Source organism: Monodelphis domestica, chromosome 5 (assembly GCF_027887165.1).
Source record: "Monodelphis domestica isolate mMonDom1 chromosome 5, mMonDom1.pri, whole genome shotgun sequence".
Lineage (NCBI taxonomy): Eukaryota > Metazoa > Chordata > Mammalia > Didelphimorphia > Didelphidae > Monodelphis > Monodelphis domestica.
Genome location: NC_077231.1, coordinates 302119122 through 302137504, shown reverse-complemented (window position 1 = coordinate 302137504; position 18383 = coordinate 302119122). Strand labels below are relative to the sequence as shown.

The window sequence follows — 18383 nt, the reverse complement described above, 5'->3', positions numbered from 1 at the left end:
ACTAAAAATCAGAAGCAAATATGAAGAGGAGGTTCATAGCTGCCCTCCGGGATCTACTCAGGAGCCATCAGCTATACCAGACTTTTTCTTAATCTCTCTAAAGGTTGACACCTCCCTAAATTCAAGTTTTTTGTCCTTATTTTTATGTTTTAACTTCTACAGAGGTACAATGCTTCTTCCTAGCAGTAAGTAAGCACTTTGAGAAAAGGGCGTGTTTTTATTAGCTTTTCATCCACCATGCCTGGCAAAAATGCTTCACAGAAAGATCAATTAGCAATCATTTAATAAGTGTGTGCTCTGTGTTAGGAACTGTGCTAGGCAAGGGCTAAGGAGACAGACATGAAACCATTCCCTTCCTGTAGGGGTTTTCTTGGACAATGAAGGGATGGGAAATTGGAAATGTGCATATCCACATGTATGCAGACAGAGGGAAAAGGAAAACCCATGCAAAATAAGTCTCAAGTGATGCTGTGGGGGTCATTGATCTTTAACCGCTGAGGAGGGAAGAGAATCAGGAAAAGCCTCTTGGAGGAAGCAGCATCAGAGTTGTGTTTGGAGGTAGCTGAGATTCTAGGAGGAAAGGGTGAAGAGTCAGAGCCTTCCAGGGAGGGCAAACAGCCTGTGCCTCAGGCAAGGAGGCAGAAGATGGAACTTCATGTGTAGGAAACAAATCACAGGTCCATTTGGCTGGAACATGGGGTTGGTAAAGAAGAAGAATGGGGAATGGCCTAGAATTTCCTTACTATTGGGGCAAGGAATGTATAGATAGTTAGAGGTCCTAGCAGGTGAGCATGGATACAACTAGATGGAGATACACTTATAGAAATGCCATGTACACAAGGAAGCCTAACTGTGGGGGAATACACATGGACACACATGTAAATACATGCACATATATAATCACACATGCACACATCGAACATATTCACATGTGTATGAGTGTGTAGGTTTCATATATGTACACCAATAGGTATTTCTATATTTAAATGTGTACTTAAACATAGTATATGTACACATATACATTCACATGAGCTAAATTTTTTTTAAATGGGTTTTCTCACTCTTGGGACACAGCCTGATTTCATGGAAAAAACAATAGATTGAAAGTCAGAGGTCCCACGTTGAAATCCCAGCTCGATCTGTAGAACCATGGGCAGCTCATTTCCTTCTCTGGGTCTGTTTGTTCATTTGTTTGTTTCAGGTCTTGGATTATAAGCCCCACAAAGTCCCTTTCAGCTCTAGGTCTTTGCCCCTAGGATCTCTCCAATGATCAAAGTCCCCCATGCCTGTCTATCCTTCCTTTGGTCTCCCAGTGCCTAGAATAGGTATAGAAGTCTAATTAAGTCAATGATTCAATCTGACTTTTAGTAAGTGGATGCTTTTGGCATGAATTAAGAGGATGCCTCATGAGCAGGCAAATACATTGTCAGATTCTTTTTCAGTATTATAGAGGCTCAATAAAAAGTACCCTAAGATGTTTCTAGATACTCAACGGTCCCTGGGCCCCAGTTGGTAAAGCCAGTGTCATAGCTATTATAAAACAATCTCAGTCTCCACATCTTAACCTTTCCACTTTAACTACAAGAAGTTGGAGCAGCAAAAAAGCATCCAAGAATGGGGCAGGGGAAGGGGGAGGATAGAGAGAGAGAAATTGCCTCCAGTGTAGCCTTTGTCAAGTGTCTCATGAGCCAAGGGTTCAGGTTTGCAGTTCCAGCGAAGTATGTCTGCCTACAGCCCTAATGACACATCTGGAAACCCCTGCTGCTGGCAGGAAAGAATTATGGATGGGGCCTCTGGAAAAATCTCATGCCAGAGAGCACTGGGGATTCTTAGCCATTCATGCTGAGCTTGGAATGTAACTAGGAGCAAAAGTTTCCAAGGTCTTTCCCCTGAGAATCTGCACAGACTCACAAGGAAGTTCCAAGCCAGAGCAGGAGTAGGAGTGTCCAAAGAAGTAAAGAAAGGGTAGTGTGGGAAAAAGAAAGGGATGGGAAAGGCAAAGGGGAGGGAAAAGGGGGAGGCAGGAATAGGAAAAAATGGAAGCAATGAAGATGGAAGGAATAGAAGCTCTGAGGCACCTGCAGGAAATGAAGGAATAGGGAAACAGAGATCTAAACAAAAAATGACTATGGCAAGAATGAAATCGTTCCTATGCTACTTGATTTCCTGCAAGGGAACCCTCAATTTCTTGCACTTAGGAATTGGCCAATGGTACTTTTCAGGAGGAACGCTCTATACCTGAGAAGGGAGGTACAATCTGATATGTGTCCCAAGGGAAAGTAGGGAAGGGTATGTACTACTCCTTCAGGGCAGGGACTCTGCTGTCTCCTTGAAGTGATTTAACATCCCCTAGCACCTCATATGAGGGCCTGAACACAGAGGGAATACAATAAAACTTTATGAGGTTTTTAAAGCACCTTTTATCCAAAGAGCTCAAGGCACTGTACAAATAACTCAACCACCTACAGAGGCATACCTGCTCAGTGTTCCTGCATAAAACAACAGTAGCAACAACAAATGATCATTTTACCCAACCATTTTCCTTTTCAAATTGAGTTGACTCGCCCATGGTTCATCATATAGACAAATAGCCAAGGCAAAATTAAAGCCCATGGTTTCTGCCTCTGAATCCAATTTTCTTTCTAGCATCATAGGCAGAGCTGGGGGCTGTGGAAAGAGTACTAAGCTTGTAGTTAAAGGCATGAGTGCATCCTTTTTGCTCTTATTTACTCATGACATTCCATCTCCCATCTCAGAGATTGCCCAGGCTATCCCTTCTGCCTGGAATGCCCTTCTCAATCTTCTCTCTGGTTTTCTGAAACCTAATTGAAATGGTAAATGAAGAAGCAATCTTTCCCATCACCCATCACCTGAATTCCTTTAAATTTGACCATTATGCATCTGTGAACCTTATTATCCTTCTGGGAGACCACAATAGACATGGTATTCACACCTCTTCAGTAACCTCTGCCCCTGGAACTGCTCAGATTGGAAGGAGGAGTCGAGAGTCCCTCTCCAAACCTCTATTTAAGGAGGGGACTCAGGTCAACTATCTCTTCATTTCCCACATAGTTGCACTCCTTTGCATTTCTCCATCATGCTCCCTGGTCTAGGTCCCTTTCCATCCCCACCCCTTCAGCTTTCTTCTATGAATTATCATACTGCATTAGATTGTAAACTCTTTGAGGGCTGGGACTATTTCATTTATAATTTGATATCTTCAACAACTAGCACAAAACTTGGCACATAATTGGTGCTTAAGAAATGCTTGCAGCTTGAGTGTATAACCCAGCTCTTTTACTTGTTATCTATAAGATCTGGGTCAAGTCACTTAATCTCTTCCTTCCTATAACTTTATGCCATTCTTTCCCTTTTCCTTGCCTAGTTCAACTTCAAGTGACATTAAATTCCTTAGAGGAAGTCAAAGGATCGTGGTTTTCTGATTAGCTACCCATTTTTCCTTCCCTGTTTCCCTAATAAACTTAAAATGGGGGTTTGATTAGATGGCGTTCAAGGTACTTCTCACTAGAGATTCTTGGCCTCAGAGAGTTAATCTGGAAATCTGAGGAGCTATATATATTTGAGGCACTTTGTCCCTTATAATAACAGATACATGAGTCATTATTTTTATGACTCTTAGTATTATACTTTTCCTACCATATTTTGAATATTAAAACCATTAAACAAAACTCCAATTCGTTTGGTACCATTTCCAGCTAACTCTGTCCCTTAGTGGATTCTATCAGGTTTCCTCCCCTACCTAGGTCAACACACTATGAGAAAAGGTATATCAATACACTATGAGCAAAAGTATGACTCAACTTTCTCTTCTACATTGTGCTTAAGAAAAGGAGAAAAGTGCACTTATGGAGGGTTGGGATCACCGACTAATCACAGAAGCAGTTGGTCTATGACTATGATCTCTGAGTAATTCATGCCTTCAGAGGAGAATTCCAGATTACCATACTTTGGAGGTAAGATATTGGGTGGCTTTTGTATTCCCCTTCTGACTTAAAAATCTGTCTGTGAAGGTATGAACCAAGGATATGAAAATGATTGGCCACTGGTGTATGTCAAATGGCCCACAGCTGTCAGTTCTTTGGCCTGGTTTGTCCACAATATGAAAACTATGGAGAAATATTTTAGTGATGAAATCTGCACAAGGGCTACGCAATCCTTACTTTATGAACAAGTACACAAACAAAAACGACAATTCAATAAATGTTCTTCTACTTACAGAATACTCTATTGCAGAAATGGGGCAAGTCCCCAGGCTCCCGCGTCCCAGGCTTCTCTGAAATAAATGCACAGTGATTTAATTACTAAGAGATGCTCCAGCAGAGCTACACTCACAAAGCAAAAACAACACAGTTCTCTCAATTTGTATCAACCCCGACTCTTATGCCACCAACCCTATCCCACATAGGCTAGGATTGATTGCCATTATAATCATTAAGATTTGCCTTTCTAGATATTTTTCACAAGACAATTCCAATATGCCAGCCATCCTGGGGGAGATGTACTGTGAGAGGGTCTAGGTTCAAACCTTGGCTCTGCCACTTGTGACCTATGTGACCTCAGGCATATTTCTTACCCTACATGGGTCTCAGTTTTCTCAGAGTAATATAAGAGGTTTGTACAAGATGACCTCTAAGGTCCATTATGGTTTTAAATCAGTGATCTTCCTTGGGCCTCAATTTCCTTGCATTTAAAATTAGTGAATTTAACTCAATTTTCTAAAGCGTTCCTTCAAATTCTTATTCTTAGGAATTTACTATCTTTTCTAGCTTTACTATTGATATAGCCTTTGGCCTATTATGTTCATCAATGGGGATATATTCCTAAGGAAGCCATCATTCAAAGAAGAGTTTAACTATTACCTATTCCAGGAAGTCTGACCTACTTTCCCTGTAGTGGTCACCTCTCCATCTCCTGAACACATACAATACTTATAATTTGCATCATTTCTTTTATTTTCTGGTTTAAGAAAAGGGATTCATCCTTATGATCTGATCTTGGTGGGGATCTCCCACTGATGAGAAGCTGAATGAATGAATGAATGAATAAGTGCAATCCTCAGATAAATTGAGAATCTCCCTTCCATCCATGCTCTCATCACCCTTCCAAATTTCTCCATGAGTAATACAAATGAACTTAACTGCCCCACTCTGACCATTATCTAGTGAAAGGGCAAAATAGGACTGAAATGGCTAAAAGGCAATAAGCCAACTGAAGAGATAAACAGAGTCCAAGCAATTAACAACTAAGGATCTAACTCAGCCTGTTGATGATCCCAAGTTGGCTATATTTTAAGGCCAAGCCTCTTTATGAATGACAACTCTGGAAAGAAATTTGAGATTCATTCTAGTAGAAATGACCATGGGAAGAAGCTAAACTGAATAACCACAGGCAGATTAATTGGGGCAAAAACCTTGTAATGTGCTTATAAAATTATATGAAGATGAAAGGGAAGTTGATAGAATCATATGGGCTACATAGAACATCATTTTATGTCCCAATCCCTGAAGCACTAAGCTTCAATTATCATGAATATTTTATCCTGCCTATCAACAAATATTAGTGGGAATAAAATTATCAGGCCATTTAAGTAGTCCAATCCCTTCAGATATCCCACCATAGTAACTGTCTGATTAATCCATGGCAGGCAGAACTGGCCCCAGGCCAGGCTGTGAAGAAAATGTGTTTTCTACACATTTTCCTACTACAAGTTTCCATTTTATCATTTCAGTATTAAAAGATTACAGTTCAGTAAAAATAGGAAGAAAAAAAAACATTGGATTTTTAATGAGAGGTTATATTCAAATACCAGGTCTGACACTGACTACCTCTGTGATCCTGAGTAAGTCACTTCACTAGATTTCAGTTTCCTCATGTGTAAAATGAAGGGGTTGGACTAGATGGCCTCTGTGGCTCCTGCTAGTCTTATAACTATGATCTACACCTATGCTCTCTCTGGGTCTCATCTTCCTCAGATGTTAAATAAACGAAGTAGACAAGATAACTTCCAAGTTCCCATCAAAAGTCTGCCCAATTTCTCTAACTCAGTGGCATTCCAACTTCTTCCTCATTCTGACTTCCCAATCAAGTGCCCTCCTGTTGTTTTCTTCCCCTTTGCCTTCAAAGCCTCCATTTGGAAAGGATACATTTGAGATTTTAATTCTTCATTGGACCTGTAATCTTACAAATGTGGACACTATAGTTAGTTGGACACTTCACAACCTATCCTTGCTTTCAGTCCTGTTGTGGTTCCTCTCTAAGTTCTCTCATAAAGCCTCCACAGGGGCTTTATCCAGAGTGTAGGCACCTCCTGAAGACTTCTCCTACTCCAGAAACTCATTCACATTAAGACATCAATGGACTGAGGAGACCAACCCTGTTGTATTTTAATGTTGCTTTCATTTTAACCTTAAAGCAAAGCTTTAAGGTAAAAATGAAGTCAGTCCTGATGAAATATTAGGAATGATTGGTAGAGAACAAGACTCCTTAAAGCCATTTAAATCAATGAGGCAGTTTGCTTCTTCCATGATGGGAAAGTCTAGCCTTCTCTAAAGGGTTTCAGAACAATGTTCCCTTAGACAGATCATCTGTGCTCATGGCAAGTTTCACTTAGATTTCTTTCTTTTCTTCCCAAACTGTAGATTTAATGGCACTCTGGCTTTGGATGTTTTAATCAAGCGTCTTTAAATCATTTCTCCATGACTGCCTCTCTACTTCCGTGACTATAACCATCTCTACTGAACTGCTTCACTGTGCTATGATAATATAATACATCATCAAGTCAAGGTCCTTTGAGGAGGCACAGGGTTTTACAGTCTTATCACACTTAGGTTTCTGCTTTTTCCTTAACTTAGAATTATAGATTTTGAGTTGGAATGGACCTTAGATATCAACTTTTCAAACATTAAAGAACCAGAAAACTTGAATTGCTGATTTCTTTTAATTTTTCTCATCTTCTACCATAGATTTCACATAGAAATGGTTTTGGAACAGGTTACTATCCCACTATTATTTATTTGTGTTTAATCTCCTATGTGCTATTGCAAAGGTCAAGTAGCATGATACAGACCAATTTTCTCATTTCATCAGTGAAGAAATTAAAGTTTCAGAAAAGTTATGACCTGCCTAAGGTCACAAAGACAATTAAAAATGAGGAGGGCTGAGATCCAAACCTAGGTTCTCTGGTTCTGAACCCATGCCTTTTCTTACTAAGGTTTGTAGTATAATAACTGAATTGTAGGTATTAAAGCAGTCAGTCTGCCAGGAGTAGAAGGACTTAAGCACAATGGATGGTTCTTATGAGAGGGATCTAAGAAAGGCCACATGGAAGGATTCTGCAAGGTAAGAAGGTTGAATTTCCAATATGCCAACAGATAGAACACTCGGATCCATGGGCTCCCAAATCTACTTTAGCACTGATATAGCCCAGAGGAGGGAAGGATACTAGGACCAGATGCTATGACAACCTTTAGTCCAATTTATCTGAATAATTGTTCCAATCTAGCACTGGGTTAATTAATATAAGTGAATGAATGAATACATGCATACATATATACATACATATACACATAAATCATAATAGCAAAGCTAGTTCATGTACAATTGGGTCTCAGAATAGTCAGATTAAAATAATTAATTATTAGGGCACTTTAGAACTTTATCTTCATTTTTCAAAGATGGATTGAATCTATGATTTCTTTGGTAATGAGATTTTCTAGGGCTCAAAATTCCTTTTAGCAAAGAAATATGCTCTGCAACACGAAATATTAGAAAGTTGCCCGAGTACTTGACCAGGGTCAAATAGCTACTACATGTCAGGAGGAATATTCAAACTTAGTCTCTATGACTTTCAGACTACTTCTCTGTCCATTAAAATTATGTTTGAAATAGCAGAACTCAAATAGACAAAATAAATTATTATGGATTAGTTTTTACTGGCACAAAGGCATTTGTTTGGGGGTTCACTGATCATCTACTCATCTAGTGTCTACTGATACCTTACAGTGTTTTGGGAAAAAAAAGCAATTTTAAGACCTTGGAGCCACTGCTTATAGCAACTCAATCAGAAACAAAGGTAGAGTATTCTCAAATTATAATGGAACTCATTGGGATATATAATACCATTTATATACATTCCACGTATAGAAGTTTCTGGGATTGTATCTTTAACAGCATGATACACTTGCACATATTCTCCAATTTGTTCTTCTATGCCTTATCAAAATGGTACCAAATCTGAAATCTTGAAATATCTGCAGTCTTCTGCTCAGAAACACTTCTGTATTAATAGCAATTAATTCAAATTATCCATCTTGCCATCCCAAAGCATAGTGGGATTTTTAGCTGATTATTTAATATCTATGGTCATCTGCACATCTGTAATCCTTTAAGGGTTTGATATTAGGAGACAGCCTGGCATAGAACATGTTTGGGAAGATCTAGATTCAAAAGTGTCTAAACAAGTCACTTGATTAATTAGGGGTCTAAGCAACACCCTAAGACTAATTTGTAGAAAAGCTACTGACTTGCACTAACAAAGGGGGTTTTCTCACCTAAAATTTTTCTATAATGATAAAATCATAAGCCTAGTTCCTATCCTTTACCCCCTATGCCTATATTAAAATTCTAGATCAATGTGAACTACTTATATCATAATGGTAGACTACTAGTTCATTATATTATATACTCCTTCAGAACAGGGACTATATTTTGCCTTTTTCATATCCCCAGTATTAAGTACAATGGCTAGCACATAGTAGGAGCTTAATAAACCATATTGATTGGTTAGATGATTACTGTCCTTTTCACAAGTTTCATTAATCTTGTATATCCTCAGCCCATTTACAAAGTGAGTTAAATTTTAGGTCTTTTAAAATTCTCTTGTGAAGCTCCTGAAAAGTGTTACAATGAAATCAAAGATCAACCACATTGAGGTTTTCTGTATGTTTCTGAGATAAACACAGAAGGTAGTATTTACAGTGACATTTTCCTTTAAATTCTAGTTTAACCACTATGTGGGCTTCATGGGAAAATGGATTGCCGAACTCCTTGAGTACTAGCTAATTACAATTATCTTCCTACAGAGTTGGAAATGCTTTGGATAGACAACACCAGTGTGCCTCCTACTCAAGGGACAGAGAAGAAGCATGAAGATAAATTGGAAACCGAATAGAAGGCAACTGGCTAGGGATAGATGGGCACGTGACCACTGGTTAGTTTTCTTCAGTTGTTTATTTCATTTAACCTCCTTTCTGCCATGAACTATTCCTACCAGTGCCTTAGTTTCAAAGCAAAAACTGTTTAGAGGACAGGAGATGGTTATAACTTCTTGTCTAATTTCAACTGGGCTTCCATTGCATCAGAACAATCATTTTATTCCTTCTTAATTGATCATCTATCCCACTAAACACAATAGGTCTTCTAAACTCTTCTTAAGTAGCAACTAAGTGGTGAACTAGAGCTAGTACTGGACTTTGAATCATGAGAATCTGAGTCAAAATCCATTTGTAGAAATTTGCTAGTTGAGTGCTCCTGAGAAAATCATTTAACCTTTCTAAGTATCAATTTTCACATTTTAAAGAGGGGATAATGGCCCCTAATTCACAGGGTTGTTATGAAAATAAAAAGGGGTAAACTAATAAAGTGATTTATATATTTTAAATCTCTATTGTAATGCTAGCTCCTAAGAATGCCATAGTTTGCCCATCCCTTACCCTCTCATAATTTACCTCATAATTTAACAATGAAAAATTCAAGGCATTAATCAAGAGATACTTCTCCCCCAAATTCCCCATTCACTTCACGATTCATTGACATCACTTCTATTTCCTACTTTTGTTTCCGATAAAGAGGTGGTCCTTTTCCTATACCACAGCACTCTGATTTCATTCCCCTTCATTTATTCTAAACAATTGGCCCATTTTAAATTTAAAAAAATCTTCAGGGTTTTTTCCCCTTGTTTATTGGTTTCCTTCCTGCTACCCAGAAATATACCCAAGCCTTGGAAGAGGAAGAGGAAGAGGAAGAGGGAGAGAGAGAGAGAGAGAGAGAGAGAGAGAGAGAGAGAGAGAGAGAGAGAGAGAGAGAGAGAGAGAGAGAAGGAAGGAAGGAAGGAAGGAAGGAAGGAAGGAAGGAAGGAAGGAAGGAAGGAAGGAAGGAAGGAAGGAAGGAAGGAAGGAAGGAAGGAAGGAAGGAAGGAAGGAAGGAAGGAAGGAAGGAAGGAAGGAAGGAAGGAAGGAAGGAAGGAAGGAAGGAAGGAAGAAGGAAGGAAGGAAGCAAGGAAGGAAGCAAGGAAGCAAGGAAGGAAGCAAGGAAGGAAGCAAGGAAGGAACAATAAATATCTTCATAGTTTGTCTCTTACCTAACTCTCCACTCTTCTTTACCCACTGGGCCTGTCCATATAGTCTACAATACAATCATACTAGTTTACTATCCAGTGGGTACAGCTTGTTTTATCTTCTCTGTGTCTCGCATACCAGCTTTTCTGTCTTTCTAAAAATTCTTCCTTTTCTCATCTGCCTCATAGAATTTCTGATTTCTTAATGACTCAGATTAATCATCATCACCTACATAAAACCTCCTAGTGACTAGGTAATTCCTTGCCAAATCTGCCTTATATGTATTTTGCATATATGTATTGTTCAAAATATCTAAATGCACTTTTAAGCTATTAAAGCCATATGTGTAGAGCTCCACATGTCTACATAGGTAGGTGTATTCTAACCTGTTCAAATATAAAATTGAATACAGTGACTATTTCCCTTCTGTCATTTTATTTCCAATATTCAATAGAATTCCTAGTTCAGAGGGAACAATTAATAAATGCTGTTTTATTAACTAATTGATTCAGGGAAAATTGAATATAGGAGATAAGTTTAGAGGTAGAATCATTTTAAGAGATTTTTAATAGGATGGACTTATGATTTGACAAGTTCTAGTAAGGCCTAGGTGAAGAAATACCTTAGGGATGCCAAGACCACAGAGAGTTTAAGTGATCTCTCTCTAGAGTCATAAAACCAGGATGTATGTATCCAAGGTAAATTTGAATTTAAGGTTTTCTAAGGAGTCCAGGTCTCTTTTCATCAAGTCCCACTGTTTTTATTATCTTGTTAGTAATCTCAAATTTATCTTATTTATTTTTTAATTAAAATTTTGCTTCTGATTATAAAAAATACAATTATTACTGTGTAAATCATTCTCAAGGTTCCATTTCATTCATTTTGACTAAAGTTTGGAAGTTCATTAGTATTCACCAAAGACATAGTTGAGAAGGGCAATGGAGAAACCTAATACCTCATTTTGACTCTACTGATAAAAAGGAGGGGCAGCTTTGTAAATATTTGGGGGAATTTATTTTAAAGAAATGGCTAAATTACACAGCATTCAAAATTTTTGATTTGTATCCATCTTACTTATTTCTCTGAAGGAAAGAGGATAACCAAATTGTTATCATGAATTTGGACTAGCAGATCAAACTCTGTCTCCATTACTTAGGTTTCCAAAAGTTCCTGAATTGCTTTGTGCCTCAGTTTGCTTGGCAGCAGCTAGATTCAGTTGCTTCTAAGGTCTTGTACGACTCTCAATGTTTTATCCTACAATCTTTGTTAGACATTTGCATCTTTCCACCTCTTGTGAATAGGCTTGATCTTTGAAACAATTTTTGAAACACTTGTTGGATATTCTCCACTTCTTAATTACTACTTCTATTTAATTTTTCTCAGGGCTCTTATTAGGTGATCAAGTGCCCTCAATTTACTGCTCTTAAATTTCACCAGTTCTTCAATAATTTCAAAGTTAGGGTCCTTGATCTATACCAAATCCATAACAAATCCCTGTGAAAAGTATCATTAAAAAAGGTGAAGTTCCATATCTTAAAGAATATCTTGGCTCTACTAAATCACAGAATTTCAAAGTTTGAAGGGAATTCAGAGGTTATTTAATACATGATATGTGATCATAGGAATTCCCTCTCTAAAATACTCAGGAATTTAAAACAGGCAAAGTCTAACTAGATAAAATAAGATGAACTTAAATGATAAGTTGAAAGAGTGGGTGATGAACAGAGAAAAGAATTAAAGATTTATATAGGGTCACTAGATGACACATATGTATTTTTAGGGGGCAGCTAGATGGTACAGTAGATAGAGCACTGGAACATTGGGCCTGGAATCAGAAAGACTCAGCTTACCTAAGTTCAGATTTGACTTTAGACAGTTACTAGCTCTGTGATGCTGGGAAAATCAATTAAAGTCTTTTTATTAGTTTTTTTTTTCATCTGTAAAATGAACTGGAGAAGGAAATGGCAAACCATTGCAATATCCGTGACAAGAAAACCCCATGGACAGTATGGTGCCCTGGGACTTGAAGGGCCATTCATGACTGAACAAATGAACAACAGCAATATGCCCCCAGTAAGTTAAATCTGTGAAAAGCAAATTTAGGCAGTATAGAAAAGGGGGGGGTCTGCCTATTAAGCAATGAAAATGTGGAATGTTCTATATAGAAGGTATTGAGTTCCCTCTTCACTGAAGATCTTGAAAGAATGGATTTCTTCTTGATGGTGATTTGTTAGAAGTTATTCATGTCCAGATACTGCCTGGGTTGGATGACTTTGCAGGTTGCTTCCACCTCTGGCATTCTAGGAAATGTCTATAGACACTGTGACACTGAAGCTATGGGAGAGAGGGATGTTTCTTAGAATAAATGCTTTTTGTATATTAGCAGGCCATTGTTTTCAAGAATCAAGTGGGTGGGGATGACCAACATGCCTCAAAACTATCCAAAGAAGTTGTGCTAGGTACTGTCTTCTTCCTCATGAAGAACCCAGGTCACCTGATTCCTAGAGATACCTCCTGGGATGGTGTCTACCCTGATTCATTCTACATGGCTCCATCCACCTTTCAGGTCCTTGGTCTTCTTGCAGTGTAGCATATAACATCTTATCTGTTCCTCCCTTCTTCATAGACTTTTATGTGCCAAAAATGGTTTTCTATCTTTTTTGCTAGATGTGAAACTTTGGAGTTGTTGCTGTTGTTCTTCTTTTCCTTTTTATTTTTAATAATACTAACTATATACATGAACAAATAATCTCATCTTCAATTCATTTTCAAATATAAATGGTCTTCAGAGAAGTTAACATTCATTTCTTGTCCTTAATGTTTTTTGTTCATCAGACTGTTATACAAGTAGATGGAATAGCTAAATAAAAGTATTGGATATAATCTTCTCTCCTGTAGAACCTACTAAAAGCATCTTTGGGACAATTACAGTGCAGACAGAAAGACTGATGGTTTATACTCCATCCTGTTTCCACATAGTTATGACTTCTTCTGCTAAGTCTACATTTCAGCAGATTTTTTTGTTGTCATTGTTTTTGTTTTTCCGTATAGTTTGAAGACAATGAGAATCAGGGATGATGGTGACAGCTGTGAAAAAATATTGGTCTTTTATATGGATTAGTGTTACATCTGGGTGATAGCGGGCAACAGGGATATCTGTGATAAAGCTCTAGTTTCAAGACAGTTTATTGATTGAATTATCAAGGATATTTTGAAGTCTTTATTTGTGGTATAGTGGTTTGTCATCATCTCTGCTTACAAAGGAAAGGTAAGAGTGTCATAGGAATCAAAGAAAGAGGAATAGATAAAGTTATACAGAAGGGTTCAAATCTTGTCTTTATTAATCACTGCCCAACTCACTTTGGAGAAGTCACTGTACTTTCTTCATTGGAAAATGAGGGTACTGTACTAAATGACTTTTGATAGTCATTCCTTCCAGCTCTATAATTGTATCAAATTCTCACACATAATTCTGGACAGGTGATTGTGTCTTTCTAGGTATTAAAATACTAAATTGTTGAAGTTCATAGTAATATGTTGCACATTTATAATTATAATTATCTTGTTCTCTTTCTTCTCTAATTTTATTGTTATCTCATTCCCCTCTTATGATGTTCTGATAGAATTCAGCTTTTTAAAAACTTAAGTTCTATGGACCATTATGCTGATGGAAAAATACATATTGAAATTGAATAAAAGTATTGAGACTTAAGCTTATCTGTAGACTGAATAAAAACAGCTTCTGGAAGAATACATAATAGTCAAGGTGACAAGTATGATATAGTTCTCATGATGTTCCCACATGATTTTTATTTCCTTTGATATATCTTTATATTTTGAAAGTTTTTTATTCCATGTAGCTTAGAGATTACAAGTATTAGAGATTATTAAACTTATTAAAATATTGTTCTTAATTTTTCATACATTAGGGCTATATCCTAGAGATTTGATACAACAATTTTGTCTGTGATAACATTCCATTTCTAATTTTTATTGAATTATAAGGTATATGTTGAAATTAGGATGTTTATATTATTTGAACTTGTTTCTTGTTAGTTTCTGATAGCAAGTCTCAGGAGTATAATTCCAGACACCAGGTCATGCTATCCCAGATATTGCACAGGTAATATTTTTTGGACCCTTTGATGATATGTTGCACAGTTTCTACTGATTCTATTCATAAGTTATATTGATCAATAAGTTATACTCTTTCTATAATCCTATTCTTAAGGAAAACCCTTTTGTCAATGTTGGTGGCAGTAACTAGATCCTAAATTGTTATCATAAGCCACTTAGTCCATATAAATAAAAGTTATGTATTATGTAACAGAAATTTGTCTACATCGATGTATCTTGGATCAAATGAGATAGTATGTGTAGATTGTTTATCACAGTACTTGATACAAAGTAGGTGTTTAATAAATGCCCATTCATTTACCCTCTCTCTTTCCCAACCTATGGTTGTTAAAATTCATGCTAATGTTGCCTTTGAATGTGGTAGGTCTTTGATTATACTTTTGAGTAAGGCAGTAAGACTACTGTCTGCCTTTATAAGTGGTGAGACATGATGTCTGTTTGTTCCAGAATTGTTTCTTTAAGTTTCTAAAACTATTTTACATTTGCTATGAAAATATCCTTCAACTTTCTTCTTCCTTTATAATAACTATGTATTATTCATTGTTGAGTATCATTAATTATTATATGTTTTCTAGACTACTTAATAAGTTATTATCTATTTTTTATATGTGTTTCCCCAAAGGTATAACATAGAAATAATTATAGGGAGAGTTACTATCCTGTTATTATTCTTTTATATTTAAAGTGCTATGGACACTTTAAAGTATATAACAAATAACTGCTTTTTTAAAATAAAGTATTAGCATGTAAGCTCATTTTCTATAGACTCAATGAAAGCACCTTCATTATAACATTTATTACTAATATTGCTATAACTATAAATTCTTGATTGTTGAAAATTATTGTTAATAATTTTAATGTATATACATTATTTGAAGACATATTTTAATTGTGTGGTTTCCTCTTATGTGTTTAATTAGAGTGGCTACTATTATAAACTATATCTTTATGATTAAGAGAGTCAGGTGGTAAACACCAAGAAAGTGAGACTGAAGCAATGAATCATTATCCCTAAAGGTGCTCCATAAAGGTGATGAATACATTTAAAAGCATGAATTCAATTTTCTTTATAACTCAATAATAAAAATTAAATTTTATATGGCATTTCACATACACAAAGGGCTACTCTAATGTTTTATCATGCCATAGAAATGAAATTAGAATTTTGAAAGCTGTGATAGTGAAATACAAGATCTAGCAGTTTGAACCATGATGGAAATATTCTTTCCAAGTGCTACCTTGGTGATAGATGGTAAGATTAGCCACGCCTAGCACAGAGAGAATCATCACCTCTACAATGGTCATTTGGTAAGGGACTCATGGACAATGGCAACCCATGAAACAAAGGAAAATACAAACATACATACATACACATATATATATATATATATATATATATATATATATATAATTTCTTAGTTTTTGTGTGGCATCCTTCCTTTCAGTAGTGGCAGTGGCAGAGGGTAGAAGTGATTTGATACGATTCACACAGTAAAGACCATCCATACATATTGTTTTGACTGTTTTGCCTAATGGCCAAGGATTGAATTTTATACTGGAAGAACTAAATACTATCTATTTTGATGTTATTGCTTTAAATAAAAACAGACAAGAAAATAAATCCATAACTTAATGGAAGAATAGCTCCCATGTTCTTCTTGTAGGGGAAAATAAAGTAAAAAGTAGTGTTAGTTTTATTGTGTGACCAAAGGCAACCAAAAATATTGCTTAATGGGAAAGTTAATTATTCCATATTCTAATGAAGTACCTTAAAATAACACTAAAAAGATAATTTCATCAGCATTAATATCTATTGAAAAGTAATAGAAAATAGAGAAATTCTATTAATAACTTGATAAAGACCTCTTGAATTAAATCAATATACACTGATTATGGGATGACTTCAATTTGAAAGATGCATAGAAGGTGGTTGGAAACATATCATGAATGCTTTCTTTCTGAAGAAAATAGGAAGGCATTGGACATAAAGATCACAAAAGAATATTCCATAATGTAAATGATTACACCTTGTCAGAAATGGAATAATCACTGATGTGGGAGTCATCCCCAAATTATCTGTTTCAATACAATTAGATCATTGATGTTAGAGAAAACAAAAAAAACCCAATACCAAATTAGACTAAAAATAAGATGTGGCACACAATTGAGGAACCTCCAATCTGACCTATTTAAACAAACTGTTGACAACAGAAAATTCAAAATGGATAAAAGAACATATAAAGGTACAGAACATCACAGAATCCCAAGGAAGTTTAACCAATACAAAACAATTACCACAATAATGGGACCAAAAAAAGACAGAAACTTTCTCAGCCAACAAACATTTAATCTTCATATCAAGCAGAACATTATGGTACCCTGAGGGAATACCAGTTTAGAATATAAACCCATGTTTAAAATCTTTCAGAGGAGATTTGTGGAAGATTAAAATCACTATTAATTTATAAAATAAAAAGAAGTGGTGGAGAAAAAAAATTACTTTTTTACAATCACCTGGGTGGATATTTAACTAAACCAGGTCGTCCAAATGGCATATTAAGATGAAACTGGCAGTGAGTAGTGAACAGATAAAAATGAAAAGCATCTGTAAATATTTTAATAATAAACTCTTTTAATAGCAATGGATTCATCACATGTAACACGTAGATTCTAATATCACAGTGCTTTCAGAAGACAAAAGTTACTAAAGATGGTCGGAGAGCTGGATAAATATACTGAGGAAGCTCTGTACTGGAAACAATGCAGTTTTAACATTATTAAGGGAGTGATTCTGATGATATTTGGAAGTGGGAAGAATAACAAACAATTAGGGAAAAATTAGCTAAGAATATTTTGAAAATTATTGACCATTATGCCTACTTTCCAACCAGAGGGTTTCCTTGATGAAAATATGAGAAAAGAACAAGTATTTTTTTTAATTCTAACTTCCATCTTAGAATCAATACTGCATATTGGTTCCAAGGCAGAAGAACAATAAGGGCTAGGCAATGGGGGTTAAGTGACTTGTCCTGAGACACACAGTTAGAAAGTGTCTGAAGCCAAATTTGAACCCAGGACCTCCATCCCTAGACTTGACTTCCAAACCACTGAGCCACCTAGCTGCCCCCATTAAGTTTTTATAAGTATTATTTTCTAATGGACCACATAATTATAGTCATACAACTGACCATAAATCATAGGGAATATCAGGCCTTCCTGTGCCTATCAATTGACTGTTTTGAAAGCATTTGATTTAATAGAACAAATCACCACTTTAAAGGTTTCCTTCCAACAATGTCTTTCCCATGCATATGTCAAAATCATGTTTCCTTGAATGGTGTAATAGCAGAGATAACTTAGTTCCACAACCCTCTGACTATTAATATCAAGCGAAGCATAAAATAGGGAGTGTATGGTCACCAAAGGTGTTTACCATTGTCATGGAGGACGTCCAGCGCAGAGTCCAAATCAAAGAGGGATTCCCTATAGATGGTGATGTCCTCCAGATGCTGTTGTTTGCAGATGGCATTGTGCTGATTGCATCAAGCCCGGAACATTGCAGAGCCTCCTAAATGAGATCCATAATCACTCAAAAGAGTTTGGCCTAATTTTCCACATAGGAAATACCAAGTGGATGAAGAATCCCTAGAGTCCAGATTATGAATAATTGCAATTGAAAGGACAACTCATAGGGTTGGTCCATCAGTACATATTTTCTTGGCCAAACCCTGAAAATAGTAATTGAATTGGGTTCCAAACTAAATGGGAGGAGTAGGGCAGGCTGAATTGCCTTTGAGAATTTGCATAATTCCTTTAATGACCCCAATCTTCTCCCTGAAATGCAACCCATCTTTTCATTTCATGTAGATATTATATGGCAATAAGTCATAT

The 18383-nt window shown here is 36.4% G+C and overlaps 1 protein-coding gene across 15 annotated transcripts in view; it reads right to left on the bottom strand.

The window, feature by feature from the left end:
* RBMS3 (RNA binding motif single stranded interacting protein 3) overlaps positions 1-18383 on the bottom strand; it is a 1500462-nt gene that overhangs the window by 914663 nt on the left and 567416 nt on the right. For 12 of the 15 annotated variants that reach the window (XM_056800925.1, XM_056800928.1, XM_056800932.1 and 9 more), the window contains exons 4-5: positions 17926-18060; positions 4238-4294 (exon numbers count right to left, since the gene is read on the bottom strand). In XM_056800925.1, coding sequence (XP_056656903.1) covers positions 4238-4294; positions 17926-18060 — 192 coding nt within the window. The remainder of the gene's footprint in view (positions 1-4237; positions 4295-17925; positions 18061-18383) is intronic. The other 3 variants (XM_056800931.1, XM_056800936.1, XM_056800935.1) reach the window with 1 other exon arrangement.